Source organism: Eutrigla gurnardus (genome assembly GCF_963514095.1).
Source record: "Eutrigla gurnardus genome assembly, chromosome: 16".
Lineage (NCBI taxonomy): Eukaryota > Metazoa > Chordata > Actinopteri > Perciformes > Triglidae > Eutrigla > Eutrigla gurnardus.
In genome coordinates, this window is record NC_139927.1 from 8,039,625 (window position 1) to 8,057,563 (window position 17,939).

Consider the following 17,939-nt stretch of genomic DNA (forward strand, 5'->3'; position numbering starts at 1 on the left):
AGACATCTCGACACAAGTCTAAATTAAAAAATGCAAGCCAGCTGTCAACTCCTGCAGCCCCGACCCCCTCTGAACCACGCGGCGACATTCAGAGACATGAACTGCATCATCCTCAGTACCTGCTGTCTCTGATAGGCTGAGAAGGTCTTCTCAATGTCCTCCAGATCCAGGATTTTGAAAACCTTGGCATCATCCACCTCCATCCACACAGTGCCCTCCAGTTTATTCTGAGCGGAGGACAATAAGACAGTTATATCTCACATTCTAATACAAAGCGTCAACATGTTATCATATATCAAGGTATGCTTGTGTCTCCGCTGTTCTCACCTCTGCTAACTTGGCCCAGTTAAAGGACTTGAGCGCGTTGGATGGCTGGGGAATGTTCTTCTTCTTCAGGGATGATCCGAGGGGGGCTCCCGGCGGGGGAGGGACACCTCCGGTGGGTGGGCGTCCGGGAGGAGGTGGGGGTCCACCCGGAGGTGGTGGCGGGGGAGGCGGAGGAGGCATCATGCCCCCGGGGGGCGGCGGGGGAGGCGGGCACAAACCTCCAAAAGGTACGGGTGGACAAGGCAGAGGACCACCGGGGGGACCGGGGACGAGGGGAGGGCCTCCAGGAACGGCTGCCTGTCTCTGCAGGGAGAGTATTACACAAACTTTCTATTATTATAATACTGGACAAGAGAATACTTGCCTCATCATTAGAATGATTACATATCTCATATTCTCCTACAACTCTTTTAGGATGCTATACATTGTAATAAGAGGTAAAAAAGTGTTGCTATTTCAGGCAAGGGGCACAAGGGAGTTGTGTGGAATGATTCTACACATCTTATCTGCCTCTTGTATGAACTCAGTGATGGCTCTGCTGGTTATATATTCAGGTTATCATGCGGCGACCCCTTGACTATGAAGGACAACGTACGGTGCTGAGTTCATGCAGTTGGGCGCTGAGCTCGGCCACTTGCTGTTTGACATTCTTGTGCTCGTTGCTCTCCTTTTCCAGCTTCTCTTTCATCTTGTTGAGCGTCTGCATCATGTCTTCTTTCTCCTGAGTCTTTGCGTCACATTCTCGCTCCTTCTTCTCAAACTTCTGCTGCAGCTCATGGTGCTCTGCATTATGGGGAGTCACGATATCGGGTTGAGTTGATCTGATTTCTTTTAACAGACTTACTGTTTCACAGACGTGATTTATAGTCTTACAAACCTTTTCTCATTTTCTCTGCCTGCTCTTTCCACTGTTTGACCTCATTCTCATTGACCAGCCTGCAGAGAGGGTGACACACATAATCAGCGACGGTGAACAACGCCAGACATTGTTTCTCTCAACTTAAAAGGAGAGCTATTTTTTCAGCCAACACTGTTGAGCATGTGGCTTTTTTCATTTCTCATCAAACACAACATTGTTCTGCATTCTTCAATCTGTCAGCTGAGTAATCCGTTCCATGTAGTCACTGGGTTTGTTCAGCAGGCAAGCAGAGCACTCACATCCGGACAACGTTCTTCACGTTAAAGTTCTCCAGTGGTGTGACGTCGGGGTCGTGACCTTTGTCGTTCTGCAAGACCATCTGCTGGACGATGCGATCCAACAGCAGCCAGTACTGCACCGTGTTACCACTTCTCTTGTCTGAGGAGAGCGGGAGGAAGCGTTTTCCATTAGCCTCAGTGATAAGGATTAATCCCCATAAGTGTTTCAGAAAAGACAGTCAGATCCACAGCGGCTGTTTAATCATTATGAAGTTTTTTTTTTTTCAAAATCAGCTTATAACCACTCATAACTGATGAGATATAGCGGAGCACTATAATTAGATTCTGCATGTATTTGTTACTGGCTGGTTGGACTGCATCCATCATGGGGGCGACAACATGTTTACTGTTGTGTTTTTAACAGGATAAAATATTCAATGCATCACATCATAGTCAGTGATAATATTCTCATTCCTGCATTTAAGTCCCTCCACAGGCTTACATTTTATTAACTCTAGTGTGAGACCGCAACACTGGTACTTGTGGCTGAAGTGTTAATCACACTCTTAATGCCGGAGGAAAGTAACCGAGGGGGGTCTCATTAAAAAGCCACTTATAGAGGAAGGTGATCATTAAAGAAAAAGGCTACTGCAGCCGTTTGGCAAATGATGTGAGACGGCTGGCTAAAAACTGTAATCCAACATGGTGGACTTTTCGTTTTTCCAGAAAAATAGGTTAAGAAAACCTAAATATGAGTCTCCAACTTTTGACTGGGAATGTGCTTATCCAATTTCTGGAGCAACTAATCTGCACAAAGTCAACATCCTTATCTTTCTGGCCAGGAACCAGAACGTACAGATGCAATGTTTATTTTCTGAGAGTCAAACTCACCAGCTTAAAATCACAATATACAGCACAAAAAAATGTAGACTGTACTGTACCAAATATCTTACAGTTTGCAGGCCAGTAATACATCATTTAAAGAAACACTCACGTGGCATGAGGAGACAGTGATGCAGGACAGACATAAAGTGCGGGTGTGCATCAGTGTGGTTTATCTTCTTGCGGATGAGATCAAAAACTTGGGTGGCACTTTTGGTGTCTATATGTACCTGAAAGAGAAGAAGTTAAACAGAACTCCTGTGACCATCTCCTGATAAACATTAATAGTGTGAGAATATTATATATTTAAACATAATTATATATATATATGTTTTTTTCTCTCTTGTTCTTACCGACTCAAAACGTTTTGACAAAGCCAGCTCATCCTCGTTCCGCAGCATCTCAAAGTAGTCCAAATGCCTGAGAGAATGAGCGGGAAAACACTAGATTAGTAGAAAGCTAGAAAAATGGTGATGAGATATAATTTTTACCGTCTTATTCACTGTTTCTATGTACGATTTCTCCGTTTTATGGGTTTGCAAATTCAGAAAAATGAATCTCATATATTTGGGATTTCTTGTCTCACCTGTCTAATGTGGCGTTTTCATGGGAGCGTAGCTTATCGATCACAGGTTGGATCCCCAACATGAGAAACTCATATCGTAGGTGGATACGGAATTCCAGACTTGTCTGTATTTGAAAAAGAAAGAGCAGTAGTAAAGGTTTTAAAGGGACTTGGTGACCTTCTTGTGTGGAGGGCAAGCATTAAAGCTGTCTAATGTATATAATTCACCTCTCCAGCTCCTTGACTCAGCACAGCATTTATAAAGGACATGATGGCTGTTTTCAGGTTGACCTCATCTCTGTATCGCCCCGTACTCCGGTCCAGGTCGTTTATAAGCGTCTGCGGGGTGACAGGTTGTAACGGGCGTTAGAAATCTTCACGGAACATTGCTTTTAAATGACTTTATCTATCTTTGGAATAAAAACCACAACGGTGCACTTGGCCTGCTCCCACCGACCTGAAATCTCGTCCTCTCGCAGGCGAAGCGTTGGTAGTGCATCATGGCCTCCAGGATCTTTTTGTGTCCACCGGGCACCAGACACACGGCGCCCATGATCTCCAACACCGCCACCTTGGTCTTGATGTTCTCCGTAGCCAGGCTCTGGGCGATGATGTTGATGCTCTCGGAGTGAGAGAGGACGTGGGCGCGGCCCTGCGAGTTGTTCATCAGGGCTTTGATGCAGCCGATCAGTGACGTGTGGATCTGCGATTCTGTGGTCTCGTAGTCCATGCTCTTCAGGAAGTTCAGGATGCACGTGAGGCCGTCCAGGTCGATGAAACGGGTCACGAACCTAAGAGGAGACCGAGAACAGAGAAATTAACTTACGAGTAAAAAAAAGTATGGAAATATAATGCACAAAGGTCCTGGAATGAAGATGTAGTTTCATGCGAATATGTATGTGTGTCCACTTGTCCACTCTCCATTTGCTTGTGTTATATCATCTTTAACAAAGACTGCAGCGACTTTTATATGTGATCGCTTCTTAAAGGACTCATTTACATACTGTTGTGAGGAGTTGAAAGGAGTGATAAACAAGCTGAGAGGAGGTGTATTGATGGATGACATTATATTTAAAAGGACAAGGAGGATATAAAACAGAGTGAGATAAGGGGAGTATCTGTCTACCTCATAGGTTGTGTCCTCAGAGCCGTCTTCAAGCTCTCAATGGTTTTGTTCCTCTCTTCCTCGTCTTCTTTTTCCAGAGCGAGGAGCGTCGTTCTCTGTGCGACAAAAGATTAAACATCGGAGCCTGAGGGACAACTCACAGCCAAAATCACGCTTATTCATCACCAGGGATGAACAGGTCACATGGAAAATGTATTCCCAGCTAATTAAATAATCCTTGCTCACTGCTAGCTTCATTAAATTGACAGTTGTATTTATAGAGCCCAGAATCCCATATTAGTCTCATATATATATAAAAAATAAAGTTTCTATTATTACTTACAGCTGCCATTGAATTGAGCTGATCAATGTAGTATTCTGGCCAACTGGTTGCACTTTTGTTTTCTTCTTGTTCCTGAAAAACAGAGAATAACAGAAAATAAATACATGATAATGTGCTTATGCAACATTTTATGTTATATATTCTTCATGTCACATAATAAGGGGAAAGAAAACATGAGACACGTTAAACAGAAAAAGATGCGCTCGGCTAATGAATATTCACTGTGAGGGATCGGAACTTTAAAACGCTACATAAGAATGTGGCCTTGAAGGAAATGTTCCAGAAAGTCACATGAGTGGACAAGTTGTTATTGGGTTCATGTCACATGTTGAATACATCAAAGTCAAAAACTGCAAACCAGACGGAGAATTTAATTTAATCATTTTCAGACGAATTGGCATTGGAAAGACATGAAACATACAAACACACGGGGAACAGAAGGGTCCCGGGAATAAATAGCCAAAAGCCAAAAATGGAGCAGGAAATCAAAGTAGGGCGACACAGATATGCAGCCCATTTTTATCATCAAGCGCTTCACTGAGTTCCAGGAGGTGATGAGGAGTGCAGAAAAGAGAGCACAGCTGCTTGAGAAAATCTCGAGATTAGCAAATGAATGTTTAAACGGTGGATTAAGGACACGGCCTGATTTATGCCGAGATTAACCTCCTGACAGGCACGTTCGTATTACAAGTGCAAAAAAAATGAATAACTGTGAGACATTTCTCAGATGATTTAATTTACTAACTCAAGGGGAAAACACTGAGTGGAAAATGACTTGACCGTGAACTTGGCTTGTACATAAAAGGGCCCCCGGCTTTCATTTTAACTCTTGCTCCATTAAGCACAAGCGAGCTGTGACCATCAGAATCTAATTGGGCGTCAGTTAATAAAGCAGCCTGCAGAGACTTGGCTGCTCGGACAGAAACGACTGGTCTGCAGGGACGGGTGCAGTGATGGAAAGGTCTGATCCCGCTGTTCCACTCCCGTCCGGTGCCAGCTTGACCAAGGCGGCCGATGGAAGAACTTCAGTCCATTAGAGCAGCAGACGCAGAGGTGGGAGCGTTTGCTTTCGCATCTTAAAGAGTTCATCTTTCAACTCGGAAGTCAGCAGTCTTCAAACCAGTTTATTTAGGGTCATGATGAGAGAGAAAAGTGGGGAGTGTATTTCTGGGAGTAAAGATCAAAAGACGTCAGGAAACGGGAATCAATCTCAGTTGTTTAGAGTCCGCTTGAAAGGGAAGTCAAGTTACAGCTCCGTCCTCTCACAAATGAAGCCCCCGGGAATAGATTTCAGATGAAAGTAGAGACCTAAGTGCAAAATCTCTGCTAACAACCAGAAAATCTGCTACTTGGCAGATGATGTGGCCTATAAGACAGCTGGCGAGGAGGGAGGAAGAAGACTGATTTTCAGCAGCATGATTTCATCGGCTCAGGTGCCCGGCCAAACCAAACAGCTAAAGCTTTGCTGCTCTGACTGACTTATCTCCTCCCTGCCTGGTCCGACTTCTGAAGCCAACGAACCGCTGGCAAAAAAAAAGAGCGGCTTTATCACTATCACTATCACCGCCCTGTTAATGACCCCCACCTTCCTCATATCATCCCCCCTGCCAGACACACAAAAGCTGCACCTGTGGAAGTGAAGCCTTCCTGTTTGCCTTGGACAACCAACCGCTTCCTTTGCCTCATTTTCGCCACACACACCCACCCACACACCCTTCCTCTCTGAGCTCAGATGAGTTTGCATCTGACTGGTCCGTGGGCAGAGCCTGCTGCCGAGTCAGCAATATCGATGCCTTTCTGGCCATCCTTCCTCCTCCCTTTCTGCAGGTCGATGCAGCACATAAAGATTCGATTCCACCTCCACAACAACACTGAAACAAGAGGACTGAACGGAGGCAGAGCAACATCCAGGGTTTATGTTTGCCTTACCGTAGGCCTTGAATCTCCTCCTAACGAGGCCACTAATTGGAACACAGTAGAAACGGGAGCATACATCATGTTTTTTCATTTTCACTACCTGCTGTGTGGCCCAAGTCATAAGGGCATCGATATCTAAACAAAGCCAGCAAGGAATAATTAATTGTGGCTTGTGATAAATGTGAAGCTACAGCCGGTTAGCTTAGCATAAAGACTGGAAGCAGTGGGAAACAGCTAGCCTGGCTCCATCCAAAGGCATCTACCAACACCTGTAAAGCTCATTCATTATTTCCCCCCAAACATCCAAACTATTCCTTTAATGACTACATATGATTTATTTGGATGATCCAAAATATGTGAAGACACATAAATCAAAAAGTCAGTAATATTAATGTATCATGAGATGAAATGCAGCAGGGATGAGAGGAGGTGAGATTTACATCCTTCATATTTCAACTCTCTGGGCTCAAATTAAAACACCTAAATCTATCCATCATACTAAATATAAAAACTCATCATCTCCAGGATGTAGGAAAAGTATCCCATGTCCGCATATTAGTCAGGACAGGATATCCTACACACTCATATCTACGGCCTTGAGGAAGACTGCTGTAAAAATGCGAGGACACACTCAGTCGTGGCTTAAAGGCTCGACTCAAGTTGATCCAAACTAGACCAGGTGCTTTCCTGTATGCAAGATATATGCAGGTAAAGGAGGAACAGCTGACAGTCTTTTTGTCACGAAGACAAGACATAATAAAATATGACTCTGCCACAGAGTGGTATGTTATGGCTACACCAATGCTTTGATGGGACAGGTGCATTCACTGCCTTCTCTGTTAGTGGATTTTCTAATGGAAGAGTCTAGATATAGCGCATGTGTTACTCCCTCTACATATCACTATTTTTATATCCAGCTTGTGTAACATCCACTAAGGCGGGTTATTCATGGTCGAGCTTTGAAGCAGTGCAGACTTATTATGAAGTGATGAGGAAAGTGCCAAATAGAAGATATACATCCATACTCTGGGGGAATAAAGTTATAAGAAAGTACTCTGGAGTGGTGCGTTTGAAATGTTTAGGTCATTCTCTGCAGATTGTATGTTTAATAATAGCATGTCTTCCATTATGGTACATTATAAACACTTTAGTTTGACAGTTTGCTATTTAAAGTGTGCATTTTCATCTTGTAGACAGTTGTATACACCCGACATTAAAGATGAAAAGCTGCACTCGACAGAAACCCTACGCCGACGACACGCTATGCCGTTTGTTAGCGGAATGCAGCGATACAAGGTTTCGCAGCCTGTGTTTTTGAAAACACGCAGCTTCTGGTATCAACAAATCAATGAGGGAGGCGATTACACAAACTTGGCAGCAAGCTAGCGGAGGCTGATGTGTTTGACATAATGCACAGTGAAAGTCTTTCACCTTCTTTTTGCTGCAGTAGATTTGCCACTTCTTCTCTGCAGGCAGAGCGAACATGGCTTCCCTGTGTTTCTCCGAAAGGTCGAGCTCGTCCTGCAAAGTGGGAGCAGAAAAAAGCAGAAAAGGTTAAGGCATGTAGGTGAGAAGGGATCAAAGGAAGTTGAGACGTTGAGATATGTCTTTCCAATACTTTATTGATGCCTGTATGGATAAGATAATATACGATTACTAGTGAGATTTGAACACAGCTCAGAGTACAGACGAGCTTTAAAACCACCATGCAGCAAATGTGAAAATATCCACATAAATCAATTTCTAGTTTCCCTCAAAACAAAAACATGTGCAAGACAGGAGTAGTTGCACCAGAGCCCTGCTCTCAGTTTGAGGTTGGGCCATCGACGGGTGCCCTTATCCTCAACACTGAATCAAATCAGATGTCTCCAGAGTGTTTAGACGTGTGAGTAATGGGGGAAAAAAAAGAAAAGCTAAGGCGTGGTTTGCCGGCTCGACATGTGGTAACAAACATCTGGAGACAACATGCGTCACGATGTATGATATTTCACAGAGGCACATAATGTGTTGCTGGGGAGACCAAATACAGGAGAGCATTCTGAGAACGCCTAAATGCAATTAACAAGTATCAGTTGATATTATTAGTATCAATTTGAGCATAAAGCATATATTTAATTTGGGGTTTGGAGATGAGCTTTTTACATCACGGCAAGGGGAAACAGTAGATTTATGTAAAAAATGCATTTGTCGTCATCTTTTTGTGCTGCAACAGATTTGTTGTTAATGTTCTGTTTGAGTGACAGTGTGTATATCTCTGTGATGGATGGAAAATAAGCTTTACCATGATTTACAGATTTTTGGAAAACTTTCCTCAATGGATCTCAAGTTCAAAGGTCGGGGTTAATTGATCGTAACAGAGCAGATGGCCTCATGTTATTCCACAATGAGTCTTTTTTTTCTCCCTTTTCCAGCCAGCCCTTTCAGATTATACATGCACATGGTGGCTCATATTGGGCAAAGAGAAAAGAATGTGGCCGTTCTTTTTTTTTTTTTTTTTTTTGGGTAAACAGAGCAACTGAAAGCCTCCTTGTCGTCACACTCAACTTACTCAATTATGTCTTCATAAAGGGCAGGGGACAAAAACAAGCAATTAGCAGATGGAGGAGGCTTAGACATTAAGAGTTCCTGAATGAAGTGTATTGATGTGCAAAAATGTCATGCTTAGATTACTGTGGCAACCACGGGAGAGGAAAATGGGGCAGGAAAGAGAGGAGAGCACGACAAATTAGAAGTGACAATAAGACAGAGGATTTCTAGCAGCCTGGCCCCGTTACTCACAAGTCAGTGTAAAGTGGGAGGAAGTGACCGTTTGTTTGGGAATGTCAGACAGTGTAAACAAAGAGGTAACAATCTATTTTAATGACATCTTTTGAGTTAAATACAATGTTGAAGTGTCTGTTCTGCTAGATGTTAACATGCATTGGACACAACAACACAAATATTGGGAATTCTCTTCGTCTCCAACTAAGAAAAGGCAGAATTAAGTCTTACCACCAACTCGGAGAACATGCCATCCAGCTCATCATATCCTGGCATGGGCAGCGCCGGCTCCATGGACTGCAGGGCAAAGTCCTCCCTAAGCCTGTAGGTGATCTCCGGGTGATCGTTGCTGTTGAAACAGCAGAAGATGAAGGAGAGCCCACCGCGGCCACCGCCGCCACGTTTCCGAGGAGCCATGGCTGTCCGATGCGTCCCGTTAAGTCAGGTAGGGAGGGTGGGAGGCTCCTTCGGGGCCTCTTTACAGCCTCCTCCACCTCAGAGTTTGGCCTCCGTCAGAGAGTACTGTGGACAGAGAAAAGGGACTTTTTTAACCCCAAACTTCATACGTTTGTGCTTTAAGCTTTAAATTGACATTAAGAAGAAGCAGAGTTTTCTCAATTGAGCAATAGAACATAATAGGGACCATAAAAACTAAGTTGTGCTCATTTTAATTGTATTAAATACAAGTATTAATACGTTATGCTCTCTTCTATTAAATACAAAGCAACACAGCAGCACTCTAAAGGACAAAGTGGCTTGGGCATTTTGATATTAGTAAAACGGTTTGCAGCAGGACAACAAAATAAATGAGTTTTCTACAGTTACAACCTAATCCTCCGCCCCCCTGGTAATGGTTAACGATGTAAGGTCATACCTTCTGAAGGAAAAGCACAACACACTGTATCAGTGGGGGCAAGCACTGAAAGATTTCATTATATTGTTTACACAATAGGGTCCCGTGAGAGTGTTTGAAATGGAGACCATAATTTGCCAGGATTAGTGTATTCAGGCCTTTTCATCTCCCCTTCCTTCCTATTCAGTATCAGCTTCCCACTAAAGACCTAACGAGGAACGATTAGAGGGGTGTTTTCAATGAGCACGGTGAGAGGTGTACCAGGCCTTTTGTGGTTCTGAAGACCGGCTTGGTCGTTGTGGGTAAACCCTGAGAGACGGGTCATACGGTGCCTTGCATGCTGTTCAAATGACAGCTGAGCTTTACAACATGGGGAGTCCGCGTCAAACTCAAACATACACTGCATCAATCATCCTGATAACCATCAATGCCAGACTTTCCCTTCCTAGATCTCTGACTTCGTAGACAAGATTACACACTTGTTTGGTCTCTGGCTGCTGCATTTTCCCCAGTAATGTAGAAAATATGTGCAATCCTGTTGAACAGCTGTTCCATCTGCCCTACCTCTATATATAGAGAGAGAGATAAAAGCATAGATCAGCAGTTCTGAACAGCATTGATGAGGAGGGTTGAGCACATTACAGACAGGTTTGTGCAAGATGAGGATCCGATGTGCCCGAAACCATGTTTTAGGGTTGGCTTACCTTGTGCTTAGTGCTAATTATTAGCATGCCAGCATGTCTAAAGTAAGATGAACATCGCAAACCTGCTTAGCATCTGTGTGTTAGCATAGTCATTATGAGCATGTAGCCATGCTAGCTTTAGGATTTTGCTCACAGCCTTGTGAGCTTGAGTTTAGCATCACATAGCTGTCTACTGTTGGTCTTGTTTAATGTTCCAACCTTTATGGCTTCTCTTTGGCCGTTATTCTGACCTGGGATCAGATTAACTGTACACGGAGCAGTCGTTTCTATGGTTACAGCTGTTCAGCCGTTAAGAGCTGGCATTTCACTCAGTTGCTAATGCTACAAAGTGAATCTTGAGACAAGACAGACCTCGCATCTCAGTAGTGAAAGCATAAACAAGTTTGATTTGTAACAACCTGCTAATTTGTACAAACACAGGGGGAAGAGAGGAGGCAGCTGCAGTGTGAGCTTTTAGACGTGCTGGCTCAACTCCAAGCAAGAATAATAGAATCAAGTGCACACGACCTCCTCTGCTGTCTAGCAAGTAAAGATGCCAGATATCCAGGAGGACACCGCCGTTAGCATGTTACAAAAACAGCTCTAAAGGCCCCCTCCCTGCTGTGCCATGCGCTGGGATTCCAAGTATCATGACCACAGAGGCTGTGCTGACCTGCAGGAATGTCTTTTCTTGGTGAGCGACGGCCCGCTGAACACAACCAAGTTCACTTGACCTTTCCCTGTGTTTTCCTGTAAGTAAGAGGTTTTCATCCAGACAGACTGCACCACAAATCAGTCCAAATTGAACCTGTTCCGTTCGCGTACTTCACTGTAATTGAACATCACGTGTCACGGCGTTCTGTGGGCTGAGACGGCTAAAGTTATCTCTTCCCAAAGGGAAAGTGAGGAGATTTCCTGTGGTAACTTGGTGCATGTCGAGTCGCTAAAAAATCCATTTTGTGGTCTACCTAAATAAAGCCTGATGCCATCACTGTCTCATTTTAGTCACTTTTTGGGTTCATCCGCCATCCAGCAGCTGTACTTTTCAAATTTGGAACAGCCGCTAAAGCTGTCAGAGACTTTTTTTTTCCACCCACCAGAAAATCATGAAATCTGTCGTATTGTTTTCATATTTCACCCAAATATGTGTTTTAATTTCCTTTAATGTGCTGGTGCCAACAAAAAGAATACAAGAAAATCCCATAAAGGAATACAATCAAAGCACAAAGATACCGTTTCAAAATGTTGTATTTTGTTCCAAGGTAAACTGTGTTGATAGTGATTTGTTGCCATGATCACTTAATCAGACACACTAGACATTAGTCTAAATTACCACTTGTGTCTCTTGGTGGCCAACAAACCTGTAATAACCTGGCAACCTGACAAACAAAACTAACAACGGCCAACTTTATGCTCTCACTAGAATATCCACTCTTTTCTAAAAAAGACAGCAAATATATACCCATAAGTGTATAGTGAACTTCACAGACGAGGTGCCAAATGACCACACATGGGATAAAGTACACAGCAGCTCACCCTTACTAATACACTGGATTGTGTATTTATTTTGACACATCCTTGACTTTTCCAAATAGACTACCAGAGGCCTCAGCAGCAGCTGCTTGGCTTCACGCTCACCATCTATTCTAGCATGAAGGGAAGAAGCCATTCAAAGCCCTCTTTGACCATATTAGTCCACAATGCGGCCCATCTTTTCCATTTGCTAAAGCGAGCTGTAAACTTTGTATAAACTTGTGAGCCAGAGTGGGACAGCGTGGGTCCACAGCCTGCGGATGTGCCATGGCTCGGCCATGTGGGGAGGGTAGTCACATGGTGCGATTGGCTGGATCAAGGAGGCAGGTGTAGAAGTATGAAGAAGATCGCCAAAAGATCAGAATAACTTTATCTGGATTCTAAACTTGGACGTTTTTTTTGGGTCCCGCCTTAAACGCCGTATCCACTTCTCTTTATACATCCATGGGCTAAACATGCACACTGTGACAGTTAAGACTTTGCTTTAGTGCTGTAATTGTTAACCTCTGGAGCCTGAGTTCACTGACATTAGCCCCCCGGAGGTTGTCTGTCACACGGTCAAGGTTCCCAACATAACAGAGGCCTGTTGGAACAAGAGGACATTCCTCTCATAGCCAGGTGAGCCTTTGTGACCCCGAACAACACCCATACAACACCTTTCACTGTCACCCGCTCCAACTGAGAAGAAACACACGCTACTTCAAATTCCAAAACAAGTATGCAAAACAAGTATGTACAACCCGCAGTCAAACCAAGTCTTTAGCTGTCCGAGCATAGAGAGTTAACAGAATGCACGCTCATTTCCAGGAATGACCCTTGTAGTAGGCATGTTTGAAATGTTAACAGTCTCTTAAGTTGATGATAATTCAATACAACAGCTGAACTTTCCACATAATCAAGAAGAATGCTGTTGATGCTGATATAAATCAACTCCCGAGACTCTAGTGGAGAAACATCATGACTTTTGTAGATTCTTTTCTGTACTCCTTCATTCATACACATCCAATAATTAAACCCGCCCACCCATATCCACACATACACTCCTCTCTTTGTCTGTAGGAGATTTCTATCCTTGGATAGCCTTGTTGTTGTCGTGACCATGTGGTTTGGCGGGTGACCTGGCGCGAGTCCAGACTGTAAAAAGAATCCCAGTGTTTGTAAAGTGAGTGCGAGCCCGTGCATGGTGCCTGCCCAAGACCTCTCTCTGCTAAACCTGCAGAAGTGTCAGGTCTGCTGGAGAAAAGGCAGAGGCAGAGAGAGGAGCATCTTAAGCTAAACACCGAGAGACTCACGTTACTCAACATGTGCGAAGAGGAATGAAGAGCAGAGAGCAAGAATTCATAGATGATCTGACGGTTTTCATCCAGACATCTTCAGGGCTCTTCTGTGTTTCTGGATTTTGTTCTGTCGATTCTACTCAGCCAACTCCACTGTTACGGCTTACTTCAAGATCTATGTTATTGGCTGAATGGCATCAACAGTGATGGTTACCAAAAGCCAATCCAACACTGCCACAGTCCTCCATTATCATCATCCTAATTGCCTTAAAAATGGACAGCCTACTGAGTGAAATGTGTGGTATCCAAGGACTTAGAAACAGATAATAACAGATAATAACAGCAAATCTGTTTCTGAACCAAACCCAAACCAAATAAAAATGGATCATCTATAAGTTATTATGCAGTCCGTCGTAAATTAACTGCTGTCATAAACAGGTGGCTTCAACAAAGCTGGTTTATTATCTATTAATACTAACAGTTCCACTTATAACTGCAGCAGGAATCCAACCTTGGAGAGGGAACACAGTGGACAGTAGTGTATTGAAAGCAGATGTGTGAAATACCTTCTTCTGCACCAGCTGGCATATATCAGCAGTTTCTGGCACTGAGATGTACTTTTTAATTTTTGATATCTCCAGCTGCTATGGCTATCAGCAGCACTAACGTTTGTTGGGACAGGACAATAAAAAAAATGATCTTTTTAATTGAGATACAGGTACTATGATCAACATGCATTGTTCAGAAAAAAAGATACAGACATGTCTCTCTTGGGTGCAAAGGTTAGGTAGAAATTATTATCCACATAACATTATACCATTCTCTAAGCCAGGACAACACAAATTCATTAATGCTTTTAATCTTCCCGTCACAGGAACACACTTTAGCCCTAATGACAAAAAATAAATAAAAATATGTAAATACTGTTAACTGCTTGTGTTGTACAGAGTATAACTGCAGCTGTGTTATAGGCGGACCAGAAAGGCATTTGGTGCACAGAAGTTTAATCTTCTTTTCCGATTTAGGATTTGACCGGGATCAGATTTGCAATTTGATGGTCATCTCACTGCAGGATTTTGAATGCAAAGCAGCTCGACACTGTTGCCACTGTTACTGTTCCACTCCATTGCATTACAGTATTTCTCACACTGAAAAATAAAAGTGTAAAAAAAAGAGAGCTCATTGTTTGAGGGGGGATTGCAGTGTGCTTCACTCAAAAGGTTCCTGGACTTTCGGAAACCCCCGGGATGGTTGTGCACTGCATTTGGTCATTTATTTTGGATCAATTTGGACAGCTGCAAACAAAAGGCTCAGGAGTCACACAGCGAGGTCTAATGCTAGTCCTTTCAGCTCGGAGCAGCCCTGCTGAAAATCAATCACCAACCCTGTGTTTGGACGCGGAGCGTTTGCTTAACCTGTGAAACTCCAAACTGTGTTGACTCAAGTCAACCACAAAATGCTCAATAGTAACAACCGTCACAAGTAATAAAGGAGTCTCCATTTCTCAAAGCAACAGAACATGAACTGCTTTTTTCACCGATACAGAAAAACTCAGATCTCCCTACTGTTTTTCTCAAAGCCAACATTGATAACTGGTAACTGAATATAACTTGACCCATGTTTTTTTCTGAAAACTGGCAGCTATTTGGCAATTATTTTCATGTTGAACGTGGTGTTCGGCATCATCTAATCTTCTCTGGTTTAGCCATGGTACAAACGGCACAGCGGTGCCCAATTGTCTTGCACAGCTGGATAACAGGCACAGCGTTCGTTCTGCCAATTACTTAATGGCGCCCCAAGTACACAAGGAGTAAACACGCGCAGACTTGGACGCTCTTCAGAAAAAATAACTGAGCCATGATAGAAATGCTGACTGGCAGGTTAAGAGGAGATTAGAATCAATCAGTCGGACGACAGAGGGCCGTCGAAACAGTCCTCGGTGCGAAAGCAGCGGTGTTACAGTAGCGGAGCCGTTCGGCTCCGATGCCCCTGTGCTCGTGTGCTTTTACCTTACAGGATCCTGTGTCTAGATATGACAAAGGCCTTGCCTCGGGAGCATTAACGTCACATGGCTGAGGGAGTAGTACTGAAGTGGCTCTCAGATTACCGGATTAACATACAGAGAGAGTGCACAGAAAGGGATAACACCACAGAGATGGACAAAGGAAGCATTTCTTCCCTCGGCTGATACGTTTGATGCTAAATGTCTCTTCTTTTACACGGTTATGGGTTCAAAAACTTAGTATGTTGTAGGACTTTGATGTAGAGACAGTGGATTGTGACAGTGTTACTGTGAGCTGTGAAAACATGATTATGCTGAAATGTAATGCGATTATTTTGGTGTGGTAGTTTTATTCACAGTTTTTATGACAACATACTTCTGTGAGAAGACACTGTTGCAGTGTTTCTACTGCGTTTTTGCTAAAACAAAAATGATTATTGACTGTGGAATCAAACAAACTATAACTAATAAGATAAAAAGCTGAAATTAGTCATTTAGAAGTCATCTATTAAGATGAAAGTAAAACATTCTGGTTCAAGATACAAGATTTGCAAATGCTGTCTGCGTTGTATAATCTTTAATTAAATACCTTTGAGTTTTATTCATCCTGACGGTACAAAACATCTAAAATTATGTTGTATTACACCAGATTTTTCCCAAATTAGACCACTATAACTGTAATATTCAACATAACATTCAATGGTACACAATAAAGCTATTCTGCACTCTGTTCCCAACACATGAACATGGCAGTATCTGCTGTAACTGAAAGCAGGGAGTCCTATTAAGCCATGTCACATAGAGGTAATCCAATTGGTTTCCACATCCTTCCTCGTTAAATACACTCATGGTCTTCACACGTTTCATCCAGAGACGTTGTCGCAGACAGACTGCGATGATTCAGATTAGTTCAAGCCTCTGTATCTCTAGCCATGCCTGTTTTCAATAGTCAAGGTTTTAGATTTGATCAGAAGTCATCACCGATCCAGAATGGAAGATAAAGGCAGTGATCAGTGCAAGCTGACGTACTTACTGTGTTCGTTCCTCATGTTGAGGCTCCGACAGTGTTTCGTGAACAAAGAGTTGTGCAAAGCCTGTGCTGATGAATAAATGTTTGTCAATTAAATTGTTGTTGTTGCGATTCAATGTGATTCAATCACTGTTGAAGCTAATTTGTGGTACCCTCTGCCTTTTTACAAGTTTTTCCTTCGGGGTTGCAGCAATGATTTAAAAGCTTAGAGATGGTCCATTTCCTGGCAGACCCACCATATGTCGGTTTGATGAGGGGTATATTATTATAGTAGCATGTTTTGCATAGAATTAGAACCATGTGTGCATATCTGTGGAGATCTGTTCCCCAAATGAATCTGTGAATGCATGATCATCTCATTTCCAAGGGTGACAGATTAAATGAAAAAAACATTTTTGTAGGAGATCAAACCGAATGTTATCCAACACTGTTCACTGTCCCACACCTGAAAACGTAATTTCCCTTTTATTCTTTCACGCATGAATAATAGCAGAAAGCAAAAAAAAAAAAATGCACATTTGGGATTGGGGAGTGTGCGGCTGAAAAGTAGGGAGGACAGAGATTAAAAAGCAGGTTAAAGGCTGCTGCTCTTTCCACAGGCAAGGTTGTCAAACTGGTTCTGCAGACAGACTCTCCAACCCCCCACTCTCAACATGTTAGCATTCTTCCTCGGGTCAACCCTTCAAGTGGAGGTTAGACTCGGGGCAAAGAAGGAGACTACTCAAATATGTGACAATATCCCTGCCAGGGTTGCAGCTTAGTCATCTGGGTTCAGTTTGTTGGCTGCGAGCCAAAACATTGAAAAAAGAGCAGTTTGGTGTAAAAATAGCCCTGTAACATGATTGTGAAAAATCAGAACAAAAAAGGTCATGTTTAACACGTAGCGTAGATGTTGACATCGCAAAAAGGTGCCTAGTTTTCATCTTCATGATCTATATTAGTCATACAGGTTCAAGTTTGGGTCATAAATTACAAGGTTGTTATATTAATTTACAATTTCCACAATGTATTGGATGTTCCACGTGCGTGGCACCTAACAAGTGTAAATGTTGAATCTAATGAAACAAAGTGAGTGAGCATATGTTTGGTAAATTCTTAGTATTCATCATTTCAACCGGAGAATTAACTGTTATGAGACTTCATTATAAGAGATTCATCGAAAGGAGCATCCTTGAGAGGGCATAAAAACGAGTAAGCAAGCAAGCAGAGAAGTAGAAACACCTAAAAGTTGGCAAATTATGTATCGTGATATCTTGACATATGATTTTATCACGATATGATTCCAGTGAAAGTCACAAGTGTTGGATAAATAATTTGCATAGACACGCTAAAAGTCTGCATAAATGTTTGAAACTTCCAGGTTCTGCCAATCTATTTGGTAGTATGAAATTAAACATGCAGAGAGTTTATTCTAACAGTTCAAATGACGACATGGAGGGGGGACTTCAGGTCATAAAGGTTGGAGCCCACTGAAGCGGAGGATCAATAATATCCTGACCCATCAGCAGAAATGGAGGGCAATGAG

The 17,939-nt window shown here is 42.9% G+C and overlaps 1 protein-coding gene across 4 annotated transcripts in view; it reads right to left on the minus strand.

Moving 5' to 3' along the window:
• daam1b (dishevelled associated activator of morphogenesis 1b) overlaps positions 1–17,939 on the minus strand; it is a 40,497-nt gene that overhangs the window by 7,980 nt on the left and 14,578 nt on the right. For all 4 annotated transcript variants that reach the window (XM_084030013.1, XM_084030014.1, XM_084030015.1 and 1 more), the window contains exons 2-15: positions 9,268–9,558; positions 7,708–7,797; positions 4,360–4,431; positions 4,038–4,132; positions 3,369–3,702; positions 3,140–3,250; positions 2,933–3,036; positions 2,700–2,766; positions 2,459–2,576; positions 1,486–1,624; positions 1,205–1,263; positions 923–1,110; positions 328–630; positions 120–227 (exon numbers count right to left, since the gene is read on the minus strand). In XM_084030013.1, coding sequence (XP_083886139.1) covers positions 120–227; positions 328–630; positions 923–1,110; positions 1,205–1,263; positions 1,486–1,624; positions 2,459–2,576; positions 2,700–2,766; positions 2,933–3,036; positions 3,140–3,250; positions 3,369–3,702; positions 4,038–4,132; positions 4,360–4,431; positions 7,708–7,797; positions 9,268–9,453 — 1,974 coding nt within the window. In that variant the 5' untranslated portion in view covers positions 9,454–9,558. The remainder of the gene's footprint in view (positions 1–119; positions 228–327; positions 631–922; positions 1,111–1,204; positions 1,264–1,485; positions 1,625–2,458; positions 2,577–2,699; positions 2,767–2,932; positions 3,037–3,139; positions 3,251–3,368; positions 3,703–4,037; positions 4,133–4,359; positions 4,432–7,707; positions 7,798–9,267; positions 9,559–17,939) is intronic.